Source organism: Strongyloides ratti, scaffold srae_chrx_scaffold0000002, assembly GCF_001040885.1.
Source record: "Strongyloides ratti genome assembly S_ratti_ED321, scaffold srae_chrx_scaffold0000002".
NCBI classification, from domain to species: Eukaryota; Metazoa; Nematoda; class Chromadorea; order Rhabditida; family Strongyloididae; genus Strongyloides; species Strongyloides ratti.
Window position 1 is genome coordinate 112,751 of NW_020171510.1, and position 19,042 is coordinate 131,792.

At 20.6% G+C, this 19,042-nt stretch overlaps 3 protein-coding genes across 3 annotated transcripts; 2 read left to right on the plus strand and 1 right to left on the minus strand.

Annotated features, from left to right (window-relative positions):
• Window positions 1–3,346: 3,346 nt before the first annotated feature.
• Window positions 3,347–9,521, minus strand: SRAE_X000102400 (Autophagy-specific gene 2; the record flags this gene model as incomplete). Its single annotated transcript, XM_024646585.1, has 3 exons — window positions 3,347–3,571; window positions 3,630–9,211; window positions 9,260–9,521. The coding sequence occupies 3 exons, from the start codon at window positions 9,519–9,521 to the stop codon at window positions 3,347–3,349; spliced, it is 6,069 nt and encodes a 2,022-aa protein (XP_024498484.1).
• A 3,423-nt stretch (window positions 9,522–12,944) lies between these two features.
• Window positions 12,945–15,128, plus strand: SRAE_X000102500 (Tyrosine-protein phosphatase non-receptor type 6; the record flags this gene model as incomplete). The annotated part of the gene is made up of 3 exons (XM_024646696.1): window positions 12,945–12,955; window positions 12,996–14,742; window positions 14,799–15,128. The coding sequence occupies 3 exons, from the start codon at window positions 12,945–12,947 to the stop codon at window positions 15,126–15,128; spliced, it is 2,088 nt and encodes a 695-aa protein (XP_024498485.1).
• Window positions 15,129–16,340: 1,212 nt separating this feature from the next.
• SRAE_X000102600 (1,2-dihydroxy-3-keto-5-methylthiopentene dioxygenase) lies at window positions 16,341–16,897 on the plus strand (the record flags this gene model as incomplete). Its single annotated transcript, XM_024646807.1, has 2 exons — window positions 16,341–16,769; window positions 16,853–16,897. The coding sequence occupies 2 exons, from the start codon at window positions 16,341–16,343 to the stop codon at window positions 16,895–16,897; spliced, it is 474 nt and encodes a 157-aa protein (XP_024498486.1).
• Window positions 16,898–19,042: the final 2,145 nt, after the last annotated feature.

The following is a 19,042-nucleotide window of genomic DNA, read 5'->3' on the forward strand; positions in this document are numbered from 1 at the left end:
GTTTTAATTAATTATAATAGAATGTATCATAATTAACTTGACTTATTTGTAATTTTATATTTTTTTCTTAAAATAATTTAATAAATATTTGATCATTATGATAAACTAATAAAGCAAAAATTATAATTCTTTAATATAAACTTTTGCAATCATTTTGTAAAATTTTAAACAATATATATATATATGTAACATCACAATTAAACAAATACAGAATATTCTTAAATGTTCAAATCATTATTTTGATAATATAAACAGATTTATATATATTAACAAAAAAATTATCCATCAAAATTGCGTTGTATTTTTGCTAAATTTTTTTTAATATTAATTAAAACATTTTCAAAGAGTAAAAAAATGAAACATTCTAAATTTAAATTTTTTTTTAATAAAAAATTAATTAAAGTCTTTACCAATGTTTGATATGCAAGATTCTTGCTTTCGAAGTCACACAAAACTTTGAATAAGTCCTTTGTACGTGTGAGACATAAGATGAAAATCATTCCAAATCAATTTATAATTCTAAAGTTGCGTGGTGATAAAAAATATATAAAATTGTAAAATTCAACGCATTCTGGGTTAACGAAATCTCTTGTGCTTCTACATGGAAAGTATATAAGTACTTAAAAATAAACAAAAATTTCTAATTCAAGCAAAAAAACGGGATCATCTACTCCATCAATGTCAGTATACTTTTTGACTGAAGTAATAAGAGGTGGGTCACAATAGTTTCTAATAGATTCTATGAATTAACTTTTGCGAATATTTAAGAGAGATTTCAATAATCTACATTGACGTAAAATTGAAAAATTTTTAAATGTTTTCAAATTCGACATATAAGTAATCAAGCTATTGGAAATTGGATTCCATGAATATGGATTTCTTAATATTTTTGTCTTGCTTCTGTCGCCAAAAAAATTTATGGTTTCTTCAATATTTAGTTTATCTAATATGTCAGAGTACCAATCAAACAGCATTTCTGCGTAGTCTTGAAAATACTCTGACAATAATTCTTTTAAGAGCAACTTTATACATGTTAAATCGTCGTCTGACATCTTGTATTTTACGGATGAAATTCGGCTAAATTGAACTGGTAAGGGTAAAAAATCAGACATTTTAAAACCATCATTTAACAAAGAGATAAAATAATAATTTATTATTGTTAATCTTAATAAGAAAAAATATTTTAATAATTCAAAAAATTTTATTTTACAGTTAAAACACACTTTCTTAATAAATTAACTTTTTTAATCGTAGTTTCTAATATAAAATAATTAAAACTTTATACTTTTTCTTACAATTTTATAGTTTTACGTATGATAGTTTTTAATTGATCATTTACTCAAAAATAAAAAAAAATTAATAATTTTTTTTTAAAGATAATTTAAAGTGATTTACAATCAATTTCAATTTGTTTTTTTTTTGTATAGTTTAATAAAATTTAAATGTTAAAAAAAATAGTTTTTCAAGTCTCTTTTTGAATAAGTTAAACTTTTATTGACGATAAACTTATAATAAAAAAAAATTAGGTAAAAGTAAAAGAAGAAAAAAGATAATTAATAAATATTTTTTTGGTAGCTTATATGTAAAAAAATTTTAATGATTCGTTTAACGAATATGTTACAAGTATTAGAAGACTCTATTAAAGTTTTAAACATTAAAAAAAATTTTCAAAGTTTATATATAAGAAAATTTATACTTTTTAATCTGATAGAGTAGAATTTTAATAATATGTAATAAATAATAACTATTAGGATTAATAATACTATACTTGTTTTGTATTTGAAAGGCAAATTTTTATATATAATTACATTTTTGACAAAAAAAAAACTACACATTCTTCAATAGAATATTAAAAAAATGAAAGTACTGAAAATATATAAATAAATGTATAGTTTTATAAATAAAGTATAGGATATCTCAACACCATTCTTTTTTATTGAAAGCAAAAAAAGTTTTTAAAAAAATAATTATAAAAGTCCCTCGTTGCTTCTTTTTTTTCTTCTAGATCTGCTTCATACTATTTTAATTATTTCGGTGTAAAGACTAGACTCAGTGCGGACAAAAAGATATTTGAAGTTTACTTTAAATTGAATAAACTACTGAATTTTCCCATCACTGTTCTTATTCCACTTACAAATATTTGAACTCCTAGTACCTCTTTTTGGTTATCTTCATCTTAATTTTTCCTAGAATTGTTTCTATCTTACAATTTGGTTGGTGATCAAAAACCATTTACCAGTCTTGTTGTAGATTCTTCTAATAGTCTACACTTGTAGTAGAATTTTGCTATTGTTATTTTTCCTTAATGTAAACAGGAATTTTTCTATTGCTCCAATTTTCCTATTCTTTCCAATTTCTCCAGAATTTTTTTTTCTTATGGAACCATACATATCTATTTCATGTTGCTACGCCAATAACCAGTAGAAACAGTGATTATTTTAAGTTTCTTTTTATAATATTTTATAGAATTTATTTCTTTGCTTTATTAATACATAAATTAAATGGAGATAGTGAAAAGAAGTTTTAGATCACAAAGCCATGTAACATTTTTTAATGCTTTTTTTTGCAAAACATTTGCATAAGGTACAAAATCATTGATTTTTTTTGTCTCAAATACAATTTTATTTTATGAGTTTTTAAACATATTTCTTCTTTAAAAAAATTCTATGTTCCAAAAAGAAAGTTAATAGCATCTTTTTTCTATTTGGAAGACTGCAGTACTTTTTTTATAAATAAAAACAACGTTATACATTTAAAAAGACTTTTTATAATCATTTATATGGACTGGTTTTTTTAAGCACATATTTAAAAAATAAAAATTTTTGGCAAATTTCATATTTATTATCAAATACTTTATTTATTAATTTTTTTACTCTTTTTTACATTTATTGTTTTTTTTTCTTTAGAAACAGAAATGAATCAACTTTTTTAATAAACAACAATAATTTCATAAAATAATATAAAAACAAAATTAATTACAGGATAAAAAATTTGTTAATAATTTTATGAGACATCTTCTATAGAAATGAAAAAAAATTATCTTTATTTAAATTTTGATAAAAAAATAAAATTGATTAAAATGATAAAGTTTTGTACAATTAAACAAAAAAAAACTAGTTTATATTTATATATTTTTATATAGTTAAAATTTTATTTATGGATATAACATTCTTTTTTATCAAGGCACTTATTTAAAATCATATATTTTTACCATATGAATATATGTCTTTATTTTAAATTTTAAAAATATTAATACAAAATATAAATTAAAATTTTATTTGATTTCATTCATTTTTAAGTTTCATGTTATTTGATCCTTTGAAGTATGCATATATGTTTAAAGATATCATTTATTTTGATTTTTCCATTTTTTTTGTCCCTCTGCATATTCATCTGGTTGTAATTCTGATTTAACTCCATCAAGAAGTGCTTTTGTTGCTTTTGCTGTACATATAACAGGTTGAAAGAAAACTGGAGCTGCAGTTCTTGCTAATGTTAGAACAGTACTATTATTTTCATATGAATTTTGTGAAGTAACTGTCTGAATATGGCGTGCTGTATCTTTAATATCCTAAAGTATTTTAATATATATATAAAAATATTTAAAGTAAATAAAAAAAAAAACTTACCGATTTTATAATATCATAAGCATGATGAATACCTTCTCTAAGATTTCCTGGTATTCTTGGTCTTTGAACATCTCTTGGATTTATATGATCAGGATGTACAATATCAAAAGCAAATTCAGCAACACTTTGTACAACATTACTAATGCTTTGACCAAGTTCAATAACTGCAGTAGCTGCTGATACACCAAAACTACTAGCACCACTTTTAATACCCTTAACAATATGACCATCAACTTTATATATCTCTTCAACAGGTAATACAAATAAATCTCTAATACCTTGAAGCATATTAATAAATGGACTTGTTGGACCATATCCTTTTATTATTTTAGTTAATTGATTATTATAAATATCTGCATACCATTCATCTGATGCATCTTTTATACACCTTCCAACACCTAATACACCATTTTTATTTTTTATTTCTTTTAATGTTATTTCTGATCCTTTTAAACTTGTAAGACCCATTGCAATACTTACAGCTGTACCACCACTTGATATGAGACGTTTATTATTATAATCAATTTTAATATTACATTCTGGTGTAAAAGTAAATGTTTTAATAAAAATTTCATCACCTAAATTATTTCTTATATTATGATCTTTATTATTTTCATAATCATCATCATTATAAGATGATATTGGATTATCTGTTAATTGTACTAATGGTTCAGAAGAATTTAATTGTTGTGAATGAATTTTTTTTTCTAATAAATTTATTTTTGATTCATCATCTTCATGTGATGTTGATAATGGTAATTGTACAGTTGGTATTTCATTATCACTATTATCTGTTCCAATTGATGATGGTAATAAAGAAGATTGAATAATTTTAACATTTTTCATAACATCTGTTATGAAGTCTATTATAAAGTTTAATGAATCTTGATCAATATTAAGTTTCATTGGGACTAAACTCATCCTTATTTTAGCTTCGTGAGAATGATTTTCAATCATTTTAAATGTAATAAATGATTGTTCACTTTGTGTTCTACTATTATTATTTACATTTTTATGAAGCATTTTATCTATCTCTGATATAATTAAATGATCTTCAATATAAAAATCTCTTATTGATAAATTAACCATTGATGTTAAATTATTAGGTTCACTAAATTTTTTTGCCATAAATGATATTTTATCAAAACAAAAAGCCACACATACTGTGTGATCTCTATATGGGCCACCCATTGAACCTTCTTTAAAACAACAACTATGATCACGTTTTGTTTTCCATGAACTATATGATTTTTGTGTTGAAGAGTATCCACCAAAATCACTACCACCATAAATATTTATTGATATTGACATTTTTTCAATAATAAATTCTGTTAAAACATTAAAATTAAATGATGCTAAATTTGTTGGATCATTCATTGATTCTAATGGTGGACCAGTAAAATAATCTTCAACAATTACAATAGGCATAGGTGAACCATCACTTAAATGTGCTAAATGACGAATTTTTGCTTCACCACTTTTATCTGTTATTCCAGTTCCAATATCTTCAGTTAAATCACAAAAATCGTCATCTGAACTATAGATATTCTTATTATTACTATTATCACTTGAATATGATGTTGATGATCTTTCGCCAAAAGATACAGAAGTTGATAATTTACTATGAATATTTTTTTGACTTGAAGTATCATAATCAATTGCATCAGATAACATTTCTTCAATTGCCACAGCTGTCTTCCTATTTTCTTTTATATCATTTTCTACAGTAGTATTATCATTTTCAATATTAGTAATATTGGAATTTTTTCTATCATTATTTAACATTTTATCTAAATCTTCACCTGTAACATTTTTCGCCATTTTTTCTTCACGTTCTTTCTTTTCTATATCATTATTAATTTTTGCTTCTACTATTTCTGTTATTACATTAAGAAATATATATAATGTATCTGAACAAACCCAAATATCTAAGTTATCATTACTGCAAACAACTGATAATAATGGTGTTTTTAAACGTTTAGTATTTTCAGGAACAATTGATAATGATAATTGTAATTTTAAATGACCACATGATAAAATTTTTGCAAATTCATTTAATATTTGTGATATATTTGTTCCACGATAAATATATTCATTAGGATCAAAATCTGTATCATTATTTCTAATTCTTGATCTCATAAATAACGATGAATCTTCTATAATACAATTGAATTGTAATATATCAATGTTTTGAATAATTTTACTTTGTATTGAACATGAATTAATAGCAAAGCGTATTTCATATGGTGAATTTGAAATAATATTTCTTTGTTCATGAGCAATAACAACTGATTCAATATTTGAATGTAATTCAATTGTTGTATCTGGTAAAACATAACCAGGTACAGCATAATCTTCAACTGTAAAGAAATCTACTAGTTGATTTATCCATAAATTTATTGGATCAATTAAAGGCTCAAAATGAAGAGTTGAATTACGAAGACCAATTGCTAAAATTATTGATCTTGATGTTAAAGAATTTACTTGTAATTTCATTGAAAGAGTAAAAGAATCATTATCAACATAAGGACAAAGTTTTTCATTAACATTTATTGGTTCAAATTTAACTAATAATGGTGTCCCTTGAGTTGTTGAAGCAAATGAATTATTAATAACATTTTTATCAATATTATTATTACAGTTATTTAAGTGATATATTTTAGCTGTTGTTGTTGTAACATAACTATAATCATTATTTACTTTTCCATAATATCCATGTACATAAAAAAATCTTAAATCATCAACATTTAACAAAATGGTACTTGGAAAAGTACTTGTTATAATACCTTCCATTAAAATATTATTTTTATGACATATAAGTATATTACCATTTTTAGATGTTACAACAATTGATATCTTATGAGGATCAACTTCAATTAATCGCATCTTTTTTTTATTATTATTATAACCATTACTATCATATCCATTATTATCATCACCATTATATGATAAATCAACCATTCCATTACGACATGGTTGAAAATTATCTTTTGATTTTTCTATCTCATAAATATCATCTATTAATTCAAGTTTTTTATTATAACATGGTGCTGAAGGTTCCCATAATGCAATATCATTTCCAAAACGATTGTACAATATTTCATAAAATTTTTTGCTAGGAAAAATTATTCTTAAATTTGGAATAAATATAGATATGTTCATTAAAGCATTTTCATTACTTTTTTTACTAAATTCATATAATTCATTTCTATCACCAGGCATTATCATTATTTCATTATTTGACAATGATTTTTTATGTGTAAATGGTCCTTCAACAGTATATGATAAATTAAAGAATTGATTTTCGTTGTCAGAACTATCTGATTGTTCCTTAGTATTTACTTGAAGTGATTTATTTCTAATATCATAGTTAAATGTTATTAAAACATTTTCTTCTTCTTTTTCTGAAAATGCATATAAAAATTGAAGTTCTTCTTTAGTACAATCAAATAATTTTAAATCACCAATCACATTTCCAAGAATACTTGTTGATGATATGTGAAGACAAAAATGTTCAGATAACTCTTTCAAAGATAATTTAGGTAATTCAATATTAAGATATTTTAATTCAAGTCTTAAATAATCATCATAAATATGGCGAATATTATATGATGTTCTTTTATCACATTCAATATCTCTAAGATCAGCTTTTGGGAAACGAAAATCTATTGTTAATTTGTCACATTTTAATAAAGCAGATAAAAAATTATCTTGTAAAATTTGTGTTGATTCAAATAAATTTCTTTTTTCTTCATTTATTATATGACCAGTATATGATGTATTTGATGGATAATCATAATTAGCTGTATAAAATGGTTCTGTACATATTAAATTTGATAATCTATCAATTATAGATAAATCAAATTCAATTTTACATGGTAATAACCCAATATCAATATTTTTGTGATCTGATCCTATACGACAATCAATAATTATTTGTGCCTCATTTTCTGTTTGAATTGAATCATCAAAAGTTAATAAACTTATTGTTGTATCAGTTTCTTTATCAACTTGTGATGATTTAGAAAGATATTCAATTAACTCACAATTAAAAATTGATAATCTTAATGATGTTTGATCACATTCTGACTGTTTTTCACAAAATAATGATAAAATTGTTGTTGCTGCAACAAAACGTAAATGATCATCTTTATAAAGATCATTAAATGTTTCTCTCATATCTTTCATTCTTGTATTTAAATTTAACTTTAAATTTGTTGAATTATCAAAATAACTTTTTGACCATTCAGATATTTGATTAATTGCATCTCCAACACTCTCAAAATTACCATTTTTAATTGATTCTAATGATAATGGATCTTTATGTGTAATAATACCTTGTAAATTATGAATATCTACTTTTAATGAAATAAGATCAGGTTTTTTTTCAGTTAATGTTGTTGTAGAACCATATCTTGTTATTGTATCCGATGAACTATCATCTATTTCACAACTATTGCGATTTTTGATTGAATTTTTCTTTATACTTCCTCCATGTTTAATTGTTGATGTATCGGGTGGTATTTTTTTTGATGTTTCACTAAATTCTTCCGTTATTACATTTGAAAGATGAAATTTTCTATGACCAAATGAAAAATGTTCTGAAATAAAACTAGCTCTGTCATCTTCTATACAATCATTTAAACCTTGTTCTAATAATGGTGTGTCATCAGATTCTAATCTTCTAACAATTGGTCTTTCTTCATTTTCACAATTGTCATAACAATTTTTGTCAAAATTTTTATTTCCCATATCATCAGATGCAACAAGTGTTGCCAATTTTTGTAAAATTCTTAATTGTGTTGGTGTTGTAAAAAATTTGACATCTTTTAAACATAATGATATGTCAACTTTTTTATTAAATACCTGATCAACTCTTGGTACAGTTCCAAAATTATGAAGATTAATACGCATAAGATTGTTTTTACCAGATATAGCTGCAACTAATATTATTTTACTTTTAATTGTTTCTCTTTCTCTGTATACTTTTCTAATTTCTGATTCACACTTTAATATATCACCACTTTGATATATACTTTTAAAATTATGACTTTGATCAAATGAGTCATTTGAATGAAAACTACCCATTGCAGATGCATAAATATCTTGTGTACTACTACTTCTTGTACTACTATCTAATGTTTCTGATGGTTGACTTTCATTTGTAAAAATATCTGTATAAATTTTTACATTAGTTATTTTAAATAATTTTTTTATTTCTGATGTATTAAATAAATTTTCTGTATCCAATTTTATTACTCTATCATCTGATATTCCAGATTTAATTTTAGCTTCTTCTAAAAATTGATCTAAAAATTCAATTCTTTCAATTTCTAATTCTATGGCTGTTTTGACACCCGTTTCATTATAATCTTCATCTGTTTCAATACGAATAACAGTATTTTCAAAAATTATTTGTACTCGTGACATCATAAGTTCAATAATACCAGCTATTGTATCTTTTCCTTGCGTATCTTCATTAAATGTACTACCACTATTCGTACTAGTATTATCACCATCATCAGACATAACATTTGATGCTAAATCTTTTGATGATATCATTGATTCCATCATTGATGTAACTAAAATAAAAATAATAATTAACTCTTTTTTTTTTAAATATAACTAACCAATTTCCTGAGCAGACATACTACTATTATTATAATTAATTATTCCACTTCTTGCATTAATAGTTATTTGTAAATCAACAACTTTAACAACACAAGAACTTTTATTTAAGTCATTCCATGGGATATTTGCTGATATATTACCCACATAACTATCAATAATTCTAATATTTAAGGATAATTCTTTTAATATTGCATTAATAGCCTCACAATTTAATTCGATTTCTTTAATACCAATTGTACCATTAACTAGATCTGTTTGCATATCATTTAAACTTATCTTTGTTTTTAAAAAATTTCCACAAAATCTATGGATAAAATAATGACATAATTTATTTTGAAGATGTGTTGTGAATCCACTTAGTAGTGATGACATTTCTTTTACCTTTATTTTTTAAATTATATTATTTCACTTTTGTATTGCGACTATTTTTAGTTAAATCTAAAGTAAATAAATAAAAAAAATTAAATAAAAAGCAAATTATTGCATGTGTATTAAAAATATTTTATAAAAATAAATTGACAGAATTAAAGAAATAACATTTTTATTTGATTCGACTACATAAATTTAAAAATAATTAAAAATATGAGAAAAAAAAAATTTAATATTTATATTAAAAAAAAAATATTTCAAAACATAGTTAAAATAACAATGAAAGTTTTCTATCCAGAAAAGAAGATCAATTGTTTTTAGTTATAGTACATAGTACAATTTATTATATATATCATACGTATATATATATAGACATAACATTGGTCTATTAAAATTATTTAATGTTAAGTATCATATCTTACACTAATAGTCAAGTGACACAAACAGCACGTGAGGAAATTCGTTGCGGGGTTTTCACTCTTTTTCTATTTCACATTAATATAATGTTTTTTACGGTTTAACAAAAACAGTTGTTGGTGTAAAGCGTATAGATATATTAGTACAAAAATTAACTAATCAAACATTTTATATGAAATAATAATGTTACATATAAAAACTTATATTTTAATACTTAATTTTGATACTGATAATTATATAATTAAATATTTAATAATTTGTTATTATTATAATATTTTTTTAAAATGAAATATATTTATATTTGAATATATATTATAATAGTAATTTAATTTAAAAAAATTATACAATATAATAAAATTAAGAAAATTTGTTTTTAATGATAATAATTATATAATAATAGTTATTGATTATATTTTAAAAAAATATACATAAAAAGGAAAATTTAACGTTCTTGGTTAGTAATTTTAATTATAAAAGTATACTTTTAATCTATCAATTTTTTTAATAAAAAAAAAGGATACACAAAAAAAAAATTAAGAAAAAGTCACATGTATATATTAATTTTTTATTGTCAAGTATAAGTATTTTTTTTTTTTTGGATGACATAACACTTTCATTTAAAAGTAATAATAAATAGAAAATTCTTGATAAATAAAATAAGATGAATAGTTATAAAATGAGGTGGTAGAAAATTTAGTTGTTTGTCAAATATACATACGTATATCTTTGATATCTTTTCTATTTTAGTGATTTTGTCATATGAATTTTAATATATGTATGTTAAAATAATATAAAGAACCAAAGATAATCAGAAATGATCATTTCCTTTTCTCCTATTATTTTTATAATTCCTTAATAAATGTATATTATAAATGTATGTAAACAATATACATCAGTACATTCATTTAATTTTAAAAATTTTTCTTCAATAATAATAATTTTGAAAGAAACAGGTATCTAAAAGTATGATTAAAAATTTCTAATCAGCATTCCTATTAACAACATGTAATAAAATTAAAAAAAAAAAAATAAGAAAAATAATAAATTCTTTAAAAAACAAAAAATTTAATTACTTCTTTACATATTTATAAATATGTTTTTATTATTGTTTTAAGCATTAATCAAAAAAAAAAAGAAAGAAAGTTCAAATAGTTGTAATAATTTGTTTAAAGTTAACTTATTTTTTTCTCATAATATTTTTTGTTATTATTTAAATATTAGTTATAATTTTCTACATTTCTATTATCTTATTATAAAGTTTATTATTTTAACATTATACATTTTTTACTCTCTGTAAAATACCTTTCAAAAAATACAGCATTATTCCAAATATTATTAATTGTCTTTTTCACAGACATTATTATAAAAATATAAAAGTGCCATCCTTCCAAAAAGTTTTATATATAATTTTCATATGTTAGAAAAAAAAAAACAACTATATTATTTTTTATTTTAAAAAAAAAAAATTTAATTTTTTTATATTATTATTTGATCCTATCTTTTAATTATTTGATTTATTATTTAAAAAAAAGTAATGAAAATATTTTAAAGATAAAAGAGTAAATTTAAAAATGATATTAAAGAAATAATAAGTTTGTGTAATGTAATTTCTTTTTACAAGAATAGTGTCATTTTAATTTGATTAATTAACATATTTGAAATTTTAAAATTAAATACATTATTTGTTAATTTATATAGTATTATTTATTTTAAAATTGCATACCTGTTGTTTTAATTTACAAAATTTTATCTTTTTTTATTTATACTTTTTAAAAAAAGGAAGAGTAATGGAACATCTTAAAAAGGTTTTTAAAAATGATGTTATAAATAATTATTTTAGTTTATTTCTTTATCCTAATTATTATTTTTTCTTTTTAAATTATTTTATACATTATTAATGAACTATATTATCATAAATAGTAAAAAAAAGATTTTTTCCTGTTTCATTTACATTAAAATATTGTCATCTTTTTAATATTAATTTACATAAATAGTACATTTAAAATGATAAAAATGTTACAAAAGAATATATTTCTATTTATCTATGATAACTTTTTAACCTTTCATTGTTGCACCATCATATATATATATATATATATATATATATTTATACATTTTAATATATTTATTTATATACATTCTCATTTTAATTAGGATTGATTTATAAAAATGCATATCATTTTAAAAAGTAAGATGTGGCTTTATATTTCAATAATATTAAAATATATTTATATTCTTTTAATTCTTAATTTTGTAATATTCTTTTTAATTCAATGTATATAAATTATTTACTTACATATATATATTAATATTTTAATAATTTAGTTTTAATCAATATTAATTAATTTCAATTAAAAAATTATTAACCAATTATATATAATTTTTTTGTAAGAACGATTTATAATAATTAACTAGGTAACATTTTATATGTCTCATCTATTAAGATTAACCATTACAAACTACTTTACAACAATCATGATATATATTATATAAATATATATGCGTTACTTTTTAAATTTATAATTTTTAAATAATATAATTTTAAACTTTAAAATATATATAAACTTTTTTTATAGATAAATAAAAAATTAAAAAAAATTTTTCTCCCATTTTTACGCTTCAATAAGAATTACATTTTATAATTTTTATTAAAAAGGGAAAGAAAAAAAAAAGTTGTTGTAATATTGTTATAATTTTATTTTATAATTACCTTATTTTTTAAAAGTATATAAAAATATGCTTAATTAAAAGATTATCTATTATCAATATTATTGTATAATTTTTCAAAAAAAAAAGTATTTTTTTTTTATTTGAATAAAGGAAAAAAAAACATTTTGTATACATATTTGTATACTTTAATATAATATAAAAAAAATTATATTAATTTGTTAATTTATAATGTCACAAAGGTAATTTTATTTATTTATTTATTTAACTTTTTTTTTTTAGAATAGCAAATTTCACTTTACCCAATATTTTTTATAATGTTACTGGAAAAGAAGCTGAAAAATTATTAATAAAACATGGTATTGAGGGTGAATTTTTAGTTAGACCATCTTCTTCTGGTGAAAATGCTTACTCACTTTCAATACATCGTGGTTCAAGAATAACACATGTTAAATTAAATAAAAATGGGGATTTTTTTAGTGTTAAAGATTGTGATATATTTACATCAGTTACAGAACTTATTAATTATTGTATTGCTAATGTTGGATATCTTAAAGAACATAATGGTGATATTATTATATTAACTAGACCATTAAGTTGGAATGTCCGTAAATATGATTGGAATTATTTTCATCCAAATATTACAGGATTAGAGGCAGAGAAATTTTTAAAAGAATATAGTAAAAAAGGACTTTTTTTAGTTAGACAAAGTCAATCACATCCAACAGATTTAGCTATGAGTGTTATGTTAGGTGAAGGAAAAGTATGCCATTTAAAAATAATTGTTTTATCAGATACATATGATATTGGTGGTGGTGAAAGATTTCCATCAATGGATAGATTAATTGAACATCATCGTAAAGTACCACTTATTATGGATAAAGGTAATGTATTAAGATTAGAAACAGGTTTAGCAACAACAAAAATTTTTATACCTGATATTGATATGAGAATTGAACAATTAACTAAAACTGATCGTAATGGTAAAACATTATTATCATCAGAATTTGATAGACTTCAGGCATCTGAATCACAAAGAGTTATGTATACCAGTCAAAAATATGGAAAAAAAGATGAAAATTTAGATAAAAATAGATATAAAAATATAGTACCATATGACCTTAGTCGGGTAAAATTAAAGAATGAAGGAACAATTGAAATGAATGATTATATTAATGGAAATTATATTGAAATATTATCGTATGAATTTCCTGATTTAGCATGTATAAATAAACATTATATAAGTACTCAAGGTTGTTTACCAAATACAATAAATGATTTTTGGGAAATGGTATGGCAAGAAGAAAGTCATATTATTGTTATGGTTACAAAAGAAATTGAAAGAATGAAAATTAAATGTACAAGATATTGGCCAGAAAATAATAAAGTATTAACAACTGGAAGATATAATGATATTGAAGTTTATTTAGAAGAAAAAATTGATATGAAATATTTTATAATTCGAATTTTAGAAGTATATAAATATAAAGTTGTTAATAATATTGGTGATAAAACAATTAAAATTGGTAAAAGAACAATTTATCATTTTCAATATATTGGATGGCCTGATCATGGTTGTCCAAAAGATCCATATGAAATTGTTACATTTTTAAAAATTGTTAATGAATATTCATATAATAAATGTCCTGTTGATCAGGGACCAATGATTGTTCATTGTTCAGCTGGTATTGGAAGAACAGGAACAATTATAGCTATTGATATTATAACAGAATATATTAGAGTTCAAGGATTAAGATGTTTTATAGATGTCCTAACATCTGTTAAAATGGTTCGAGCACAACGTAGTGGAATGGTTCAAACAGAATTACAATATAAATTTGTTTATGATGTTGTTGCAGCATTTATAAGAGATCGAATAAGAGAATATGAAATAAATAGACAAAAAAATGATATAAAAATTCTTAATCCAACTACACCAAATAGCGCAAATACAATTTCATTAACAAGTAGTAATTCCGGTAGTCCAAAAAATAACCATTCTCAGGAGATATATGGTAATTCAAAATCAGTAAGTTATTTTATTTTAATTATTATATAAAAATAATAATATTAATTTTTTTTTAGCCACAATTATCAAAGTTTGAATTTTCTGGTTATAATACTAATAGTAATAATGATTTTCAAGAGATTATACAAATGCATGATGATGATCATCGAAATTATACACCATCACAAAGATCACCAAAAGATTTAATTAATATAGAATCATCAAAAAATATGTATATTAACCCATTAGGTGAAAGGTTAACTATAACTCAAAATAATTTGACTCATCAGTCACCATTTGAAGTTAATAATATATCACATGAAGGTAATTTAATTATGCCAGAAAAAGTTAAACTTCAACCACCACCATTACCTAAAAGAAAAAATCCACCAAAAGAATCTATATAAATATCTTATATAATAAGATTTAAAAAAAAATTATATATATTTATAATATATATATATATATTACATATTTTTTACAAATTTTAAAAAAAAATAATCTCATAAAAGAAATATTAAATATTTTATTACTTTTATCATAATCTTTATATATTTATATAAATATACTATGCTATTTTATAACTTTTTTTTTTAATTTTTATTAGTAGCTATTAATTTTATTTTTTAATTTGTTGTGAACATATTATATTATAAAGAGAAATTCATTACAAGTAATTTTTATAATAGTATAAAAATATATATTATTTTCATATGAAAAATTTTATAAACATTTATATAAAACACAAATAAATTTTTAATTTTTTGGCCTAATTAATAAAAATAACATCAAAAAAAAATTTATTATTATCAATTTCTATTTTTTTTTATCATAACAATTATAATTGTTATTTTTATTAAATTAATAAAATAAATAAAGTTATAAAATAAATCATTGTGTCATTTTTGTTATTGCATTTGGTTTTAATTAACATTTATTATGTTACATGGAATGTAACCTTTTTAAGGTTATATATTGTTTATTCGTTAAGTTGATTTCTTATGCTTCTGAATAAAAAAGGTACATTATTTTTATTTAATAACAGTAGATATTTATATGGAAGAAAATAAAAAGGGAAATGTAAAAATCACGTCATATATATTAAGTTAATTGAGATGAACCTTTGACAAAGAAGACGATCACACAATTAGAAATTTAAAAAGTATAATTAAAGAAAACAAAAAGAAAGAAGCAAATTTAAGTATTTTATGGTAAAATAAAGAAAGGATAAAACTTTGTATTATACTTTTTTTTGTTGATTTATTATATTTGTCTATATAATTGGAAAAATAAAAAATATTTTTGTTAATTAATTTTAATCATATATGATTTTTAAAATAATGGGCGTAGTATGTTTAAATTGTGTAATAATTTATGATTTTGTTTAATTAACAATCTTTTTTAGGTAAAGCTTGTTGACTAAAGTAATTTTTAATATGTGTTTTCAAACATAATTATATTACTTATTACACAACCTCTTTTTACCATTAAAATTTCTTGTTTATTTTTACTAAAAATTCTTGTTCATATTACTTAAAAAAAGCTATTTAAACCTTTTCTTTTTGTGGTATAGTTACTTATTTTAGTTTTATCAATACATATAATTATAATATTTAATTATGGTTCAAATTTGGTATATGGAACCTTATCCTTTTGGTGATCCAAGATTACCACATCATGTTCATCCACCAAAATTAATTACTACTGAACAATTTAAAGAAAAAACTGGAGCAGTTTATCATCGTGTTGATCTAAATGATCTCATTAGTATGGGAAAAAGAATAACATTAATGAAAATGGAAAAAGGTTTTAATAAAGAAGATAACTTTATGCTTGATGCTTCAAAAACAAATAATTTTTTGGATAAGTTAACTGATATGTTTGAAGAAGCAGAATTTGAAAAAGAAGAAGCAAGACTTATTATGGAAGGTGCTTGTTATTTTGACTTAGAAACAGTTGATGGTGATTGGGTTCGTGTTATGGCAGAACATGGTGATTTAATAATCTTTCCAGCTAATATTCAACATCGTTTTACTACTACACCAAAGGTTTGTTTTTTTTTTCGTAATAATAATTTTCTAATAATTTTAAAATACAATTTTATTTCAAATTTAATATAATTTTTTTTTAGAACTTTATTAAAATGCGTCGTTTTTATACAGAGAAAGAGGATTAAATAAGTGGAACAATAATAGTATAATGAAGCCATATTAATTATATTTTTTTAAGATCACAAATTATATTGTATTGTACTACTTGTAAATAAATATATACATGGCGTCTACTACTTATGTTATTTAAAAAAAAAAATTTTTTTTTACTAAATAAATTAAATAAAAATATCAAAATTATTGTTCATTTTATAAAACAAAATGTTAATGATTTGACAATTCTTTAAATGACAAAATATAATTATTTCGCTTTAAACATATCTTTTCTTATCACTTGACTTTATAATGATAGTAAAATGTACATTTAAATAATTATATGTTAATTAAATCTATAAATCAAATAATATATTTTTGTTTGGTAATTTTTAATTTAAAACACATTGATTAAATAATTTTTTGTTGAAATTTTAAGCGCTTCAAATAATCATTTATAAGTTTTTATAATATATATATTGTTATAAATAATATGATTATATATACATAATCATAAATATATTTCTATAAAAATTACTCTATATTATATTTTCTTTTAATAATTGTGAGTATAATTTTATATAAGTAAAAAAATTTTTTTTATAATAAAATGTTAAAAATTAATTTAAAAAAAAAAAGTATTTATAAAAAAAAGATACAATTTTTTTATTTATATTTGGTTAAAAGAGAGACATTTTTAGTGTTTATCAATAGAATTTTAAAATTTTATTAAATGACAATAAAAGTTTTTCTCTATAAATTCTACAACAAAAATGTTTTTTAATTGAATAATTTAACCATTAACTAAAATAGCTGTGATATTAATTAAAATTGAAAAAAAAAACTTGTAAGTGAATGAAAAATATTATTAGAATAATTATTAGATTAAAAATAAATTTATTATAAACATTAAGATAGAAACATATATGCTTAAAATTACTTTATTTTTAAAAGAATATTTTACATTAAATTCTTAAAGAGTATATCATTTAACTTTAATTATAATTTATAATTTTTAAGTAGTAAATTTATTGTTAATAATTATTTTCTTAGTAAATTAAAATGTACATATATATACAAATATATAAAAATTCCTTTTATTTTAAAATACATGAATAACATTAAAATATTTTTTATCTTTTAAAAATAATAAAATAAAAAAAATTTTTTTTTTTTATATATTATTCATGTTTCTTATTCATTTATTTTCTTATAATAATAATGTTAATTATAAGTAACTTTGATAAATTATATATTTTTACATTATAAAAGTTGTTAGTTTTATTTAAATACATTCTTGACATTTTAAAAATATTTTCTAACCATTATTTTATCTTTACATTTTCTTTTATATTTTTATATATATATTAAAATAAATCTTTTTAATTTTAACATCTTATCTAATATCATTTTTACTATTTTAGTAGGGTGTTAGTAAATAAATATATATTATATATTAATATATTATTATAACTTTTTTTTTTATTTATTTTTATATATTTAATGATAAATAATATTTATATTTAACAAAAAATATTATATATATATAATATTTATTATATAATATTCATATACATTTATTACCTCTAACTACAGATTCCATATATATATATATATTTATATATATATATATATATAGATAGATAGAGGACATTCGACAATGAGACGAGAATTTAATATATAATATCAATTCAACACTTTACATATTTTTCTACGTACAGCAAAGCTTAATACATATCTATAATATTAAAATATGTGGTGTGTTCTTGTATCTCTTTAGCATACATACTAATATGAAAACACACATACATACACTACAACTAATATAACTTTCGTTCAATGTACACATGGTTTGGAGGGTTGTATCCTTGTAAACAATACTTGCATTTAAACTACTCAATTTTCTTTTTAAAACTATCCTAAATATTTTTATTTTTCGAATATAAGTTTTTTTATATATATTATATTTTATATTTTTTTTTAAATATAAAATATCGTTTTTAATAAATTATTTATTTTCAGAAATAAACTAACATTCATAAACCATTTTTGGTCTTTTTTTTAAGTAATTTTACTAACCTAAAATTATATTTTTTGATAGATTTTATATTACAAATAATATATTTTTTAAATTTAATATTATATATATCATACAACACAACGTGATGTATAAAAAA